The 15293-nt window shown below is 36.2% G+C and overlaps 1 protein-coding gene across 1 annotated transcript in view; it reads left to right on the top strand.

Moving 5' to 3' along the window:
* Window positions 1-15293, top strand: part of USP50 (ubiquitin specific peptidase 50) — a 41437-nt gene that overhangs the window by 810 nt on the left and 25334 nt on the right. Inside the window, exons 2-5 of the mRNA XM_008566914.1 lie at window positions 1642-1836; window positions 2106-2301; window positions 4326-4535; window positions 5786-5928. Coding sequence (XP_008565136.1) covers window positions 1642-1836; window positions 2106-2301; window positions 4326-4535; window positions 5786-5928 — 744 coding nt within the window. The remainder of the gene's footprint in view (window positions 1-1641; window positions 1837-2105; window positions 2302-4325; window positions 4536-5785; window positions 5929-15293) is intronic.

Below are 15293 nucleotides of genomic sequence, written 5' to 3'. Positions count from 1 at the left end.
GTGGGAGCGCCGCCGCACTCCCAAGCGGCGCACTGTAGCTGTGCGCCACCGGGCCGGCCCCGAAATTGTACTTCTTAAAGAGGGACAGTCCATGGCCTCCCATGACATTGATAAGTAAAAGGGAAAATGACCATTCATGTAACAGTGAGCACTTTTCAAACTGACATAACTGTAGGTAGAAGTACTGAGGTGAGGTAGCTGTCTCATGGAGCCCCAATTTTCAATACAGTACGTGGAAAGAAAAATCATAAAAGACAAAGATGCTGGGCTGTCTGGCACAATATGACAAATTACAAAAGAAAGCTCTGTTCGGGAGAGGAGGCCTCCTTGGGAGTCCTCAGTGTTCTTCTGTCCTCTGCACAGGTCTGATCGATTCACATGAACCCTCTAATTCTGTATAGCTTACTGTTAAGGACATCCTTGATCAGTCACTTAAATTTTTTTTTAAGTTACCATTTATTGACTATGTAATCTGCACCAACTACCTTGCATGGTACCTGTATGATTCTCACAACAACACTGTAAAGCAGGTAGCATCATTCCTATTTTATAGATGAGAAACAGGCGTAAGAATCCTAGATCATATAACTAGTAAGTGGCCTAGTCATAATTTAAACTAAGATCTATATTTTTACAAAGTCTATGCTCTTTTTCTCTCCTTCTGTCTATGTATGTATAAATGGGTGTTTTATATGCAGTAAGAATCCTAGATCATATAACTAGTAAGTGGCCTAGTCATAATTTAAACTAAGATCTATATTTTTACAAAGTCTATGCTCTTTTTCTCTCTCTCCTTCTGTCTATGTATGTATAAATGGGTGTTTTATATGCGTATATATACACACACATATATACGTGTGTGCAGTTAACATATGTATATGCGTGCTCTTAATATGTGCTTTTATTATACTCTGTCTATATATGCCATACACACACACACACACACACACACACATATATATATATATATACACTCTAAATAAATGATAAATAAATCCAAATAACTCTTGATGGATAGTTTGTAAGTAGGGAGGTAGGGAGGTAGATGGATATTCCCTTTCTCTACACAGCACTGCACACCCTTTAGTTTATTACCATGGGCAAATGACTAAACCACTTAAACCCGATATTTCGCCTGTAAAATTGGATTTAAAAATAATCATTTCTACCCCATTCCATTGTTGAAAGAATTTAACGGTAAAATTCATGTTAAGTACGTAACATAGTGCCAGGCTCAACACATGATAGCTATTATCTATTATTATTATAACTAAAAATGATAATTCAATTACTTACCCAACAAAAAAAGGAAAAACTTTGGTATCTAGTGGAAAGTCTGCATTTTTAGCCAAGCAATTCTAGGACTCTGAAAGTTCAACATTTTCAGTTCTCTTGCTTTGGCCTTAGAAAGAAACATATATCTTTGTCTTATTTGGCTTCAGGTCCTTGTTCAGAGTTCTGGACTAAGTAATGCAGTTTTAGATTCCAAGTTTGAATACTTCGGTGCTTGGTAGGGAATGTGTTTGAGGGAAGCTTTATTAAGAACTCTTCTGTTATTTCATGAGATTGAGAGGGGCCGATTGTCATTTGTACATATTTTGTTCCCTCTAAACATTTTTTTTCCACGTGGCACCAACACAGCGCAGAGTGTACAGATTCCTATGACACCCCTGCAGTGAACAAGGCTGATGAGAACCAGCCTCATTTACAGGGCGTGACTGGCCTGCGGAACTTGGGCAACACATGCTACATGAATGCCATCTTGCAGTGTCTCTGCAGCATCTCGCCACTGGTGGAATACTTCCTCTCCGGAAAGTACACTACTGCTCTTCAAAAGTAAGACCATTCTGTTTCCTGCAGTCCTTCCCCCACCCCCAGTTCCCCAATGTGAGCTTAGGGAAGGAACCCTCTGGAGTCCCTATTAAGGGCTAAGCAAGTCGGTAGAGGTTGTACCTCCCCAGATAACATATCTAGGGTGAGTAAACTGGGAAGGACAATCAAGAAATGAATGAAGCTCCATTTTTGGATTGATTCCCCGTACATGAGTAATTAGGTGCCCTCTTTTCTTTGAATCAGCCAGAAACATGCCCCTTCCTTTTCCCAAGGGATTGCAGTGAGGTTGCCACTGCTTTTGCCTACTTGATGACAGACATGTGGCTTGGAGACTCAGACTGTGTCTCACCAGAAATATTTCGGTCAGCTCTTGGCAATCTCTACCCAGCATTTATGAAAAAGATACAACAAGATGCTCAGGAATTCTTGATTTATGTCCTAAACGAACTTCATGAAGCTCTGAAAAAGGTAAGTAGAATTAATGGCCTTGAAATAGGATAGGCCAAAAACAAAAAAGAAAAAAGAAATAGGATAGACCTGCAGCTTTATCAGCAAATTCAATTTTTTCTTCTTTCATTCATTCAGTCAATATCGCCTACTCTGTATCAAGCACTGTGCTAGGTGCTGGGGTACTAGGGAGAACATTCAAGTTAGTGTTTCAACACGTAACTGTGTTTACCAAATTTATTGATCATCAGAATCACCTGGGAAGATTTTTGCAACACATTCTAAGGCACCCACTCCATTGTTACTGAATTAGAATGTCTGGGGCAGTCTTCTGAGAAAGCTCACTTGGCATTTCCAGTGATCAGCCAGGTGTGGGAGCCACTAATCTGGTTACCTTTGCAAATACAAGCTGCAAAAATTAGTTTTTAAAAGTGAGAATTGCATTTTTTTTTTTTAAAAGATGACCGGTAAGGGGATCTCAACCCTTGGCTTGGTGTTGTCAGCACCACGCTCAGCCAGTGAGCAAACCGGCCATCCCTATATAGGATCCGAACCCGTGGCCTTGGTGTTATCAGCACCGCACTCTACCGAGTGAGCCACAGGCCGGCCCTGAGAATTGCATTTTTTAATAAAAATAAATTCCTCATGAGAAATAACATGTAGAACTTCACAACTTAAATTTCCATGGTACTGAGAAATCCATGAAAATATTAAGTTTGGCATTAAGTTAGGACAGACCTATGCACTGCAAAGTTCATCTTCATACCAAACATGCCTACTCATTCTTCATTGGATTAGGACATACATTTGATTAAACATGAAGTCTAGAGGTTTTGCCTTTATTTACAGAGGAAAATATTAAGTTTGGCATTAAGTTAGGACAGACCTATGCACTGCAAAGTTCATCTTCATATCAAACATGCCTACTCATTCTTCATTGGATTAGGACATACATTTGATTAAACATGAAGTCTAGAGGTTTTGCCTTTATTTACAGAACTCACTGCCTTTAGCCTTGGTCTGAGACCCACACACTCTGAAAATATGTCCTTGACTTTAGGCAGTGTCCTTGTGCTAATGTTACCTGACCGCATACCCAACATCCAGGAAATAGCAAAAAGATCACAAACTATAGCCATTAATTATTCTCATTTGCAATCCTCAGTTTCATTTTTCATTTTTAGTAATAAAAAAAGATTCTTGGCAGCACTTTATTTTATCTAGAGGAGAGGGTGGTGGTCAGTAAAAATCACTTATGTCCTCAATCTTCAGCCAATTTGAAATAAATGGCATTCTGGTTCCCCAGGCCAAACTAGGAATTAGGGGCATTAAATTACTCTCAAAAGTGAAAGACCTTGGCAGCAAGGAGTATGACAAAAGAAGCAAGCAACAGTGGAATGGTGAGCACAGCTCCAAATTAGAGCCGGCTGTGGGGCTAATGCATCTTCAAAATGTATATTCTACTGAGGTTCTAAAGTCACTGAAAATTCAGGATATGCTCCGGATGCTGTACCTGAGTATTAGCTAGATTCAAACCAGGTCACAAGGCTAGTCAAATTGTCTATCTTAGGAATTTAAGATTTGCTTTTTAAAAAAAGCCTTTTCTATAAATAAAAGAAGTAAGGGATAGGAAACGTATCCTTAAGGGACTGGAGAGAAGAAAGATCAGATTCCTTTATTTTACTTCTAGATCAGCTTGCATGACCTAAAGTTAGTTCAACAGCTCGCTTACCCTCTTCCCAGGAAAAACTAGCTCCAGGGCCCTATATTACATTATCATGGGCTTATGGGGCCATGAGCATGTGTTTAACTAGAATTAGAGAGTCATCATTCCTCAGCTTCACTAAAAGAGGGAAATATCTGAATTATCAGAAATCACACTTGATACATACTCTTAAAATGTTACTCTATTGTCTGGATCCAAAACTAAGTGGGTTTTGGTAGCAACGTATAGTACTCTGATAGAAAAAAAAAATCAGTCATTCTACTAAAAATTTTTTTGATGATCGATAGTCGATTTGGGGGGAATTTGTTCCTTGATTCAGTACCACCGAAGAAGATCATATGAGAAAGGATCTACTCTGAGATGCTGCAGGAAGATGATTGCCAGTGAGACGTCCATCATCACCCAGCTGTTTGAAGGGCAGCTCAATTACAGCATCATCTGTTTAAAGTGTGAGAACTGCACCTACAAGAACGAAATCTTCACTGTCCTCTCCCTCCCCATTCCATCCGAATACGAATGCTCCCTTCAGGTGGGGTTTCTGTACTCCTGGATGCTTCTGTTCTGCTCTACCCTCAGTCCTGGATTTTCTCTAGGCTTATTCCTACAGTTTTTTAGTATGAGAGGGCTGCTTTATAACTTAAAAAAAAAAAAAAAAGGAAGCCTAAATGACAGCGTTTTTTTGAAAAGTGACATATTGCCCAAAAGTTACTGTGAATTCGCTTTGTACTTAACAAAGCAGCTTCAATGTAAAATTGAAAATGTAAGTGGGTTTTATTTGGTCCATTGAGATGGCTTACTGCATATAGGGAATTTATAATTTATTGCAAAAACTATGACTCACTCTCACCCCAGAGGTCTGTAGACTCAGATTGGGAACTAGATATAAAAGATTCTGACTCTTAGTTTTGAGCTCATATTTCGGACTAAAGCTGTGAAATGTATTGGGAAGAGAGAGTAGAATTAGTACCTTAATTTGCCTCTATGATTTTCTCTACCACAATACTGAAAGTTAATTCAGTGTGGAGGTAGAGTAGGTGCAGTAGAAGGCAGGCAGCAATAAGTTAGGAGCAAACAGGAGGCAGGGAACAAAAAGTTTCCTTGCAGAATTGTACAACTTTATATTTTTCTACCTCATTATGCATGGAGAATAGAATCCTATTACTTATTCAGAACTGGGCTTTGTTCTCAGATCAAACTGCTAAAGATTGCTGGAAAGGAATTCCAAGCACTATTTAAATGAGATAGTGGCAAGTCTACTGAAAACAAAATCTGTGCTCATTTTCCCTATTAGGTTAATTGTTTACAGAACCAGGGGCCTGGCCACATTGAGAATACCTCCTGTGGATATGGGATCTAATTTATCTATGTCCTGCTATCTTTATTAGGAGCCACCCTAAACCCTGAGATATGGTCATTTTTCAATCACTAGATCACTTTAGTGATGAGATAAATAACACAAAATAGCTTCCTGACTTCCTTAGTGGAAATTGCAAAGTCAATATTATTCTGAAATAAACCAGAAACGTTAAAATGTTGATTCATAGATTATAAGTGAGATGGACAGTGAGATCCATTTCGGTGACTATGTAAGAAAGAAGCACCTACTTTGCTACGTAGATTTTACAGCTGTCCGTGGCTTGTGACACTTGTATCTCCTGGACTTGTTGACTTTGAGAAAAGCACCGAGGATTACATTTTCACGGCTCTTTCAAAATTCTAATATAAACAGAGACCCAGATTGATCCAATTTGTTCAGCAAATGCTTTTTTTCCTCAACAGGATTGTCTCCAATGTTTTTTTCAACAAGACACATTGACCTGGAACAACCAAATTCATTGCTCCTTTTGTGAAACCAAGCAAGAAACAGCTATGAGGACCAGTATTTCCAAAGCACCAAAAATAATTATTTTTCACTTAAAAAGGTATGAATTTTAACCTTTTATGGGCAGATATTTTTGAACTGCTTTATGGAGATATAATTCACCCATTTAAAGTGTACAATTCAATGGTATTTTGTATGTTACATTATTAATTTTTTGATTATTTTTCACTTAAAAAGGTATGAATTTTAACCTTTTATGGGCAGATATTTTTGAACTGCCTTATGGAGATATAATTCACCCATTTAAAGTGTACAATTCAATGGTATTTTGTATGTTACATTATTAATTTTTTTGCTATCTTTATTAGGAGCCACCCTAAACCCTGAGATATGGTCATTTTTCAATCACTAGATCACTTTAGTGATGAGATAAATAACACAAAATAGCTTCCTGACTTCCTTAGTGGAAATTGCAAAGTCAATATTATTCTGAAATAAACCAGAAACGTTAAAATGTTGATTCATAGATTATAAGTGAGATGGACAGTGAGATCCATTTCGGTGACTATGTAAGAAAGAAGCACCTACTTTGCTACGTAGATTTTACAGCTGTCCGTGGCTTGTGACACTTGTATCTCCTGGACTTGTTGACTTTGAGAAAAGCACCGAGGATTAACATTTTCACGGCTCTTTCAAAGTTCTAATATAAACAGAGACCCAGATTGATCCAATTTGTTCAGCAAATGCTTTTTTTCCTCAACAGGATTGTCTCCAATGTTTTTTTCAACAAGACACATTGACCTGGAACAACCAAATTCATTGCTCCTTTTGTGAAACCAAGCAAGAAACAGCTATGAGGACCAGTATTTCCAAAGCACCAAAAATAATTATTTTTCACTTAAAAAGGTATGAATTTTAACCTTTTATGGGCAGATATTTTTGAACTGCTTTATGGAGATATAATTCACCCATTTAAAGTGTACAATTCAATGGTATTTTGTATGTTACATTATTAATTTTTTGAATTGTGATAACATACAATATAAAAAAATTACCATTTTAGCAATTTTAAGTGTATAATTTATTGACATTACATTCACAATGTTGTGTGACAATCACTACTATTTCCAAAATCCTTTTGTCACCCCAAACAGAAACTGTAATCATCAAACATTCTTCTTCTCTCCAGTCCCTGGTAATCCCTAATATCCTTTCCATGTCTATAAATTTGCCTATTCTAGACACCTCATATAAGTGGAATCATATAGTTTTTATCCTTTTCGTCTGGCTGTGTCACTCAGCAATGTTTCCAAGGTTCACCCATGTTGTAGCATGTCCCAGAGTTTTCTTCCTTTTTATGGCTGAATAATATCCCATTGTCTGTATATACCACACTTTGTTTACCTATTCATCTATTGATGGGCACTGAATTATTTATACCTTTTGGCTATTGTGAATAATGCTGTAATGAACATTGGCATAAAAGTATCTGAGTCCTGCTTTCAATTCCTCTGGGTAATGCCTNGGCTGAATAATATCCCATTGTCTGTATATACCACACTTTGTTTACCTATTCATCTATTGATGGGCACTGAATTATTTATACCTTTTGGCTATTGTGAATAATGCTGTAATGAACATTGGCATAAAAGTATCTGAGTCCTGCTTTCAATTCCTCTGGGTAATGCCTAGGAGTGGAATTGATGGGTAATATGGTAGTTGTATGTTTAGGTTTTTGAAGAACTGCCAAACTGTTTTCCACAGTGGCTGCACCATTTTACATTCCCATTGGCAATGTATAAAGGTTCCAATTTCTTTGCATCCTCACCAACACTTGTTATTTTCCATTTTGTTGTTGTTTTTTTAATAATAGCCATCCTAAGAGAGTAAAGTGATATCTCATTGAGGTTTTTGATTTGCATTTACGTAATGGCTAATAATGTTGAGCATCTTTCCATGTGCTTATTGTCCATTTGTGTATCTTCTTTGGAGAAGTGTCTATCCATATCCTTTGTGTGGGTGTATTTAAAGGTATGAAAAGGACATGAGCAGCCAAAACAGTTTTATAAGACACATTTTCCTGTCAATCCGGGGGCAATGCAATGATTCTCAAAATAGAATATGTTTAGGTCAGTGAAGTTTCTTCTTAGAAACAAAAGTTGTCTAATTCAAATATCCAGTGAGATCTTCAGCCTACCCTTGGAGTGGAAACTACAAAAGAACAAACAGGTAAGAATGAGCACCGAAGAATGAGGAATTTTAAAGGCAGAGAGGAGGGAGAAGGGAATAATATGTGCAAAGGCATCTTGGTATGTATGTTAAATAACTGTGAGGATGAGACAGGAAGGAGTAATGATGAGGCCATAAGGCAAGTGAGGGCCTCGTGGAGAGTCTAAAATCATGTGTTAAGACCTATGGGTTTTACCTTTTGGCAGTAGTAAGTCACTGGAGGTGAGTGGTGTGATCAGACTTAAAAAGGGAACTCAAGTTGGCTGGGGGAGGCTTGGGAGTGGGGGGAATAGTTAAGATGCTGTGGGAAGAGCCTAGGCAGGAGACGAGGACCTGGACTATGGTGGTGTGGTGCGGGAAAGAACGGGATGGATTCAAGACGTTTTGGAGAGGTAGAAGTAGAACCAGTAGGACTTGAGGGGCAACTATTTGACAGTGGAGAGGTTGGGGGAGGTGACAGAGCAGAAATAGAAGATGACAACTTCAAAGTTGTTTGAATGTGTGATATAAAGAACATTGTGTAAAAATACTAAAAAATAAAAACCCCAACAAAACAAACGAAGACTAAATAAACAACAAAAAGTATTTAAAAAAAATTTTTTTAATTAAAAAAATTTTTAAAATAACATTGTGTTACATACGTAGGCAAGTTGCCTATTAGCAGGGGTTCCCAAAGGCCAATCCCTGGACCGATGGCTAATTATCAACTAATACTAAATGCTTTAAAAGAAAATAGATTCCCTGGCCCCACCCTGGATTTTGATTCCACAGGTATGAGGTGGAGGCTAAGCATTACTATTTTAATTTTGAAATTTTTCTCCCAATTTTCACTTTTAAAAAAGTTTAAAATCTACAGAAAAGTTGANAGACTTAAAAAGGGAACTCAAGTTGGCTGGGGGAGGCTTGGGAGTGGGGGGAATAGTTAAGATGCTGTGGGAAGAGCCTAGGCAGGAGACGAGGACCTGGACTATGGTGGTGTGGTGCGGGAAAGAACGGGATGGATTCAAGACGTTTTGGAGAGGTAGAAGTAGAACCAGTAGGACTTGAGGGGCAACTATTTGACAGTGGAGAGGTTGGGGGAGGTGACAGAGCAGAAATAGAAGATGACAACTTCAAAGTTGTTTGAATGTGTGATATAAAGAACATTGTGTAAAAATACTAAAAAATAAAAACCCCAACAAAACAAACGAAGACTAAATAAACAACAAAAAGTATTTTAAAAAAAATTTTTTTAATTAAAAAAATTTTTAAAAGAACATTGTGTTACATACGTAGGCAAGTTGCCTATTAGCAGGGGTTCCCAAAGGCCAATCCCTGGACCGATGGCTAATTGTCAACTAATACTAAATGCTTTAAAAGAAAATAGATTCCCTGGCCCCACCCTGGATTTTGATTAAAAAAAATTTTTTTAATTAAAAAAATTTTTAAAATAACATTGTGTTACATACGTAGGCAAGTTGCCTATTAGCAGGGGTTCCCAAAGGCCAATCCCTGGACCGATGGCTAATTATCAACTAATACTAAATGCTTTAAAAGAAAATAGATTCCCTGGCCCCACCCTGGATTTTGATTCCACAGGTATGAGGTGGAGGCTAAGCATTACTATTTTAATTTTGAAATTTTTCTCCCAATTTTCACTTTTAAAAAAGTTTAAAATCTACAGAAAAGTTGAAAGAATATATAATGAATTCCCATATACTCTTCAGCTATAATGTTAGTTGGTAGCACTTTGCCACATTTCCTTCCCCTCTTTCTGTCTCTGTCTCTGCATCCATATTTCTCTCCCTCCCTCCCTTTCTCCATCCCTCCCATTTTATTAGCTTAATCATTTGAAGTCAGATGCAGACACCATAGATTTTCATGCTTAAATACTTCAGAATGTACCACCTGAAAAAAAGGACACCCTCCTCCAGAATCATAGTTCCATTATCATGCTTAAGAAATTTAACAATAATTTCATATTCCCTAAGATACAGTCCTTATCTAAATTTCTCTTCTATCCCAAAAATGTCTTTCATAACTTTTTTTTTCCAATCCAGCATCCAATTAAGGATCATACTTTGCATTGGCCGTCTCGTCTCCTTAGTCTCTTTTTATCTAGAACAATCCTCCCCTCCCTTTCTAAATTTAAACTTTTATGATGTGGAGTGTCATTTCACATACTTATCTGCTGTCTGTATGTCTTTTTTAGTGAAGTGCCTGTTAAGGTCTTTGGTCCATTTTCTTAATTGGGTTGTTTGCTTTCTTATTGTTGAGTTCTAAAAGTTTTTTGCATATTTTGGATTAGTCCTTTACCTGATGTGTCTTTGCAAATATTTTCTTTTCAGTCTGTGGTTTGTCATTTTGTTCTCTGGACAGTGTCATTTGCAGGGAAGAAAATTTTAATTTTAATGAGGTCCAGCTTATTAATTTTTTTCTATTGTAGAGCATGCATTTTGTGTCATATCTATAAAGTCTTTGCCAAACCCAAGGTCATCTAGATTTTCTTCTATGTTATCTTCCAGGAGTTGTATAGTTTTGCATTTTACATTTAGGTCTGTGATTGATGTTGATTTAATTTTTATGATGGATGTAAGGTCTATCTGTGTCTAGCTTCTTTTTTTTTTTTTTGCATGTGGATATCTAGTTGTTCCAGCACCATTCATTGAAAAGGCTATCTTTTCTCCATTGTATTGCCTTTGCTCCTTTGTCAAAGATGGTTGATTATATTTATGTGGGTCTATATCTAGGCTCTCTATTCTGTTCCGTTGATCTACTTGTCTTTTCTGTCACCAATACCAGACTGCCTTGATTATTGTAGCTTTATAAGTCTCAAAGTTTGGTAATGCTAGTCCTCCAACATTGTTCTTCTCCTTCAATATTGTGTTGGCTGTTATGGGTCCTTTGCCTCTTCATATAAACTTTAGAGTCAGTTTGTCAATATTCACAAAATAACTTTCTGGGATTGTATTGAATCTGTAGATCAAGTTTGGAAGATCAATCTTGACAATATTGAGGCTTCCTATCCAAGAACATGGAATATATCTCTTCATTTACTTAGTTCTTCTTGGATTTCTTTCATTAGAGTTTTCTAGTTTTCCTTACATAGATTTTGTATGTATTTTGTTAAATTTATACCTAAGTGTTTCATGTTGGGGGGTGCGAATATAAATGATATTGCATTTTTAATTTCAAATTCCACTTGTTCAATGCTGGTGTATGATATGTTTATGTATCTTAATCTTGTATCATGCAATCTTGCTATAATTGTTTATTAGTCCCAGGAGTTTTTTGTCTGTTCTTCTAGATTTTCTACATAGACAATCATGTCATCTGCAAAGACAGTTTTATTTCTTCATTTCCAATCTGTATACCTTTTATTTCATTTTCTTGTCTTATTGCATAAGCTAGTACTTCTAGTACAATGTTGAAAAGCAATGGTGAGTGGGGACATCCTTTTCTTCTTGATCTTGGTGGGAAAGCTTTTAGTTACTCACCATTAAGTATGATGTTAGGTTATTTGTAGATAATCTTTATCAAGTTGAAGAAGTTACCCTCTATTCCTAGTTTACTGAGAGTTTTATCATAAATGAGTGTTGGATTTTGTCAAATGCCTTTTCTGCATCTATTGATTTGATTGTATGGTTTTTATTCTTTAGCCTAGTGATGTGATGGATTTCATTAATTGATTTATGAATGTTGAACCAGTCTTGCATACCTGGGATATATCCCACTTGGTCATGCTGTATAATTCTTTATATACATTGTTGGATTCAATTTGCTAGAATTTTGTTGAGGATTTTTAATCTTTGTTCATGAGAGATACTGGTCTATAATTTTCTTTTTTTGTAATGGTTTTGTCTGGTTTTGGTAGTAGGGTAATTCTGGTCCCACAAAATGACCTAGGAAGTATTCCCTCTGCTTCTACCTTCTGAAAGATATTGTAGAGGATTGGTATAATTTCTTCTTTAAATGTATGGTAGAATTCACCAATGAATCCATCTGGGTCTGGTGCTTTCAATTTTGGAAGGTTATTAATTATTGTTTCAATTTCTTTAACAGATACAGGCCTATACTGATTGTCTATTTCTTCTTGTGTGTTTGGCAGATTGTATGTTTCAAGGAATTGATGCATTTCATCTAAATTATTTAATTTGTGGACATAAAGTTGTTTATAGTATTTCTTGATTATCCATTTAATGTACGTGGGATCTGTAGTGATGTACCTTCTTTCATTTCTCATATTAGTAATTTTTGTCCTCTCTCATTTTTTTCTTAGCCCAGCTAGAGACTTATTGATTATATTTATCTTTTTGAGGAACCAGCTTTTGGGTTTTTTAATTTTCTCTACTTATTTTCTGTTTTCACATTCATTGATTTCTGGCCTAATTTTTATTATGCCTTTTCTTCAGCTTTATTTGGATTTAATTTGCTCTTCTTTTTCTAGTTTCCTAAGGTGAAAGCCTAGATTATTGATGTTAGATCTTTATTCTTTTCTAATAGATGCATTGAGTGCTATAAATTTCCCTCTAAGTATTCTTTTCATTGCATCCCACAAGTTTTGACAAGTTGTATTTTCATTTTCATTTAGTTCAATAATTTTAAATTTCTCCTGAAATTTCTTCTTTGACTTGTGTTATTTAGAAGTGTGTTGTTTAATCTTCACATATTGTGGAATTTTTAAGTTATTTTTCTGTTACTGATTTCTAATTTAATTCCATTGTAGTCTCAGAGCAGAGATTGCATGATTTCTATTCTTTTAAATTTGGTAAGTTGTGTTTTATGACCCAGAATATAGTCTATCTTGGTGAATGTTCCATGTGAGCTTGAAAAGAATGTGTATTCTGCTATAGTTGGGTGAAATAGTCTATAGATGTTAATTAAATCTACAAATTGATGTTGTTGTTGAGTTCAACTATATCCTTACTAATTTACTGCCTGCTGAATCTGTCCAATTCTTACAGAAGAGTGTTGACATCTCTAACTATAATAGTGAACGTATCTATTTCTCCTTGCAGTTCTATCAGTTTTTCCTCATGTATTTTGATGCTCTGTTGTTAGGCACATACATGTTAAGGATTGCTATGTCTTTTTGGAAAATTGACCCCTTTGTCATTGTGTAATTGCTCTCTTTATCCTGGATAACTTTCCTTGCTTTGAAGAATGTTCTACTGAAATTAATATTGTTACTCCCAAACAAAACTGTGGTTTCTAGAGATGGGAAAGGGGAAGTGAGAGGGGTGATACCATGATATGGGTTAACAGACACAAAAGAGCTAGTTAAGAAAAATAAGCTCTATTGATGTACAGTTGAGCTAGGCACCTATAACTAACAATAATTAAATTATCAAATGACTAGAAGAGAGGAGATCAAATGTTCTCAACACAAAGAAATGATTGTGCTTTGTGAGGATGACTAGGATAATTATCCTGAATTGATCATCACACCTCTTACACAGGTATTAATACTCCACTCTGTACCCCACAAATATGTATAATCATTTATGTTTCAATAAAAAATTAAAATTTAGATTAAAAAAATATAGCTACTCCCACTTTCTTTGACTAGTGCTAGCATGCTGTATTTTTCTCTATCCCTTTACTTTTAGATTCTATGTATCTTTATATTTAAAATAAGTTTCTTGTAGACAACATATGGTTGAGCCATGTTTTTGATTTACTGTGACAATCTCTGTCTTTTAATTGGTGCATTTCCACCATTGACATTCAGAGTGGTTGTTATTGTTGGGTTAATATCTACCATATTATTTTACTGTTTTTTATTTGTTGCCCTTGTTCTTTCTTCCTTTTTTTAATCTTCGACTCTTTTCTGCCTTTTGTAGTTTTAATTGAGCATTTTATATGATTTTATTTTCTCTCCTTTCTTAGCAAGTCATTTATAATTTTCTAACCTTTTTTTCTCCTTTTTTTAAAAAAATTTTATTTTGTCGATATACAATGTGGTTGATTATTGTGACCCATTACCAAAACCTCCCTCCCTCCTCCCTGTGGCCCCTCCCACCCAACATTGTCCTTTCTATATGCTTGTCATGTCAACTTAAAGGAATTGTAATTGTTATGTCTTCTTCTCCCCCCCCCCAGGTTTTTTTTCTTTTGTGTGTGTGTGAATTTATTTATTTATTTTTATCTCCCAGCAATAAGTGAGAAAATGTGGTATTTCTCTTTCTGTGCCTGACTTGTTTCACTTAATATAATTCTCTCAAGGTCCATCCATGTTGTTGCAAATGGCAGTATTTCATTCGTTTTTATAGCTGAGTAGTATTCCATTGTGTAGATATACCACATTTTCCGTATCCACTCATCCGATGATGGACATTTGGGCTGATTCCAGCTCTTGGCTATTGTGAAGAGTGCTGCAATGAACATTGGGAAACAAGTAAACCTTCGACTTGATGATTTCCATTCCTTTGGATATATTCCCAGCAGTGGGATAGCTGGGTCATATGGTAGATCTATCTGCAACTGTTTGAGGAACCTCCAAACCATTTTCCATAGGGGTTGCACCATTATGCATTCCCACCAACAATGTAAGAGAGTTCCTTTTTCTCCGCAACCACACCAGCATTTATCGTTCAGCGTCTTTTGGATTTTAGCCATCCTAACTGGGGTGAGATGGTATCTCAGTGTGGTTTTGATTTGCATTTCCCGGATGCTGAGTGATGTTGAGCATTTTTTCATATGACTGTTGGCCATTTGCATATCTTCTTTAGAGAAATGCCTACTTAGCTCTTTTGCCCATTTTTTAATTGGGTTGCTTGTTTTTTCCTTGTAAAGTTGTTTGAGTTCCTTATATATTCTGGATATTAGTCCTTTGTCAGATATGTATTTTGCAAATATTTTCTCCCACTCTGTTGGCTGTCTTTTAGCTCTGTTAATTGTTTCTTTTGCTGTGCAGAAACTTTTCAGTTTGATATAGTCCCATTTGTTTATTTTTCCTTTGGTTGCCCATGCTTTTGGGGTCATATTCATGAAGTCTGTGCCCAGCCCTATTTGCTGAAGGGTTTCTCCTATATTTTCTTTAATAAGTTTTATTGTTTCAGGGTGTATATTTAAATCCTTAATCCATTTTGAGTTGATTTTAGTAAATGGTGAGAGATGTGGGTCTAGTTTCAATCTCCTGCAAATGGATAACCAGTTATCCCAGCACCCTTTGCTGAAGAGGGAGTCCCGACCCCAGTGAATAGACTTAATGCCTTTGTCGAAGATCAAATGGCAGTAAGTGCGTGGGTTAATTTC

Source organism: Galeopterus variegatus, unplaced genomic scaffold (assembly GCF_000696425.1).
Source record: "Galeopterus variegatus unplaced genomic scaffold, G_variegatus-3.0.2 Scaffold276, whole genome shotgun sequence".
Lineage (NCBI taxonomy): Eukaryota > Metazoa > Chordata > Mammalia > Dermoptera > Cynocephalidae > Galeopterus > Galeopterus variegatus.
This window is presented reverse-complemented; position numbering and strand designations above follow the sequence as displayed.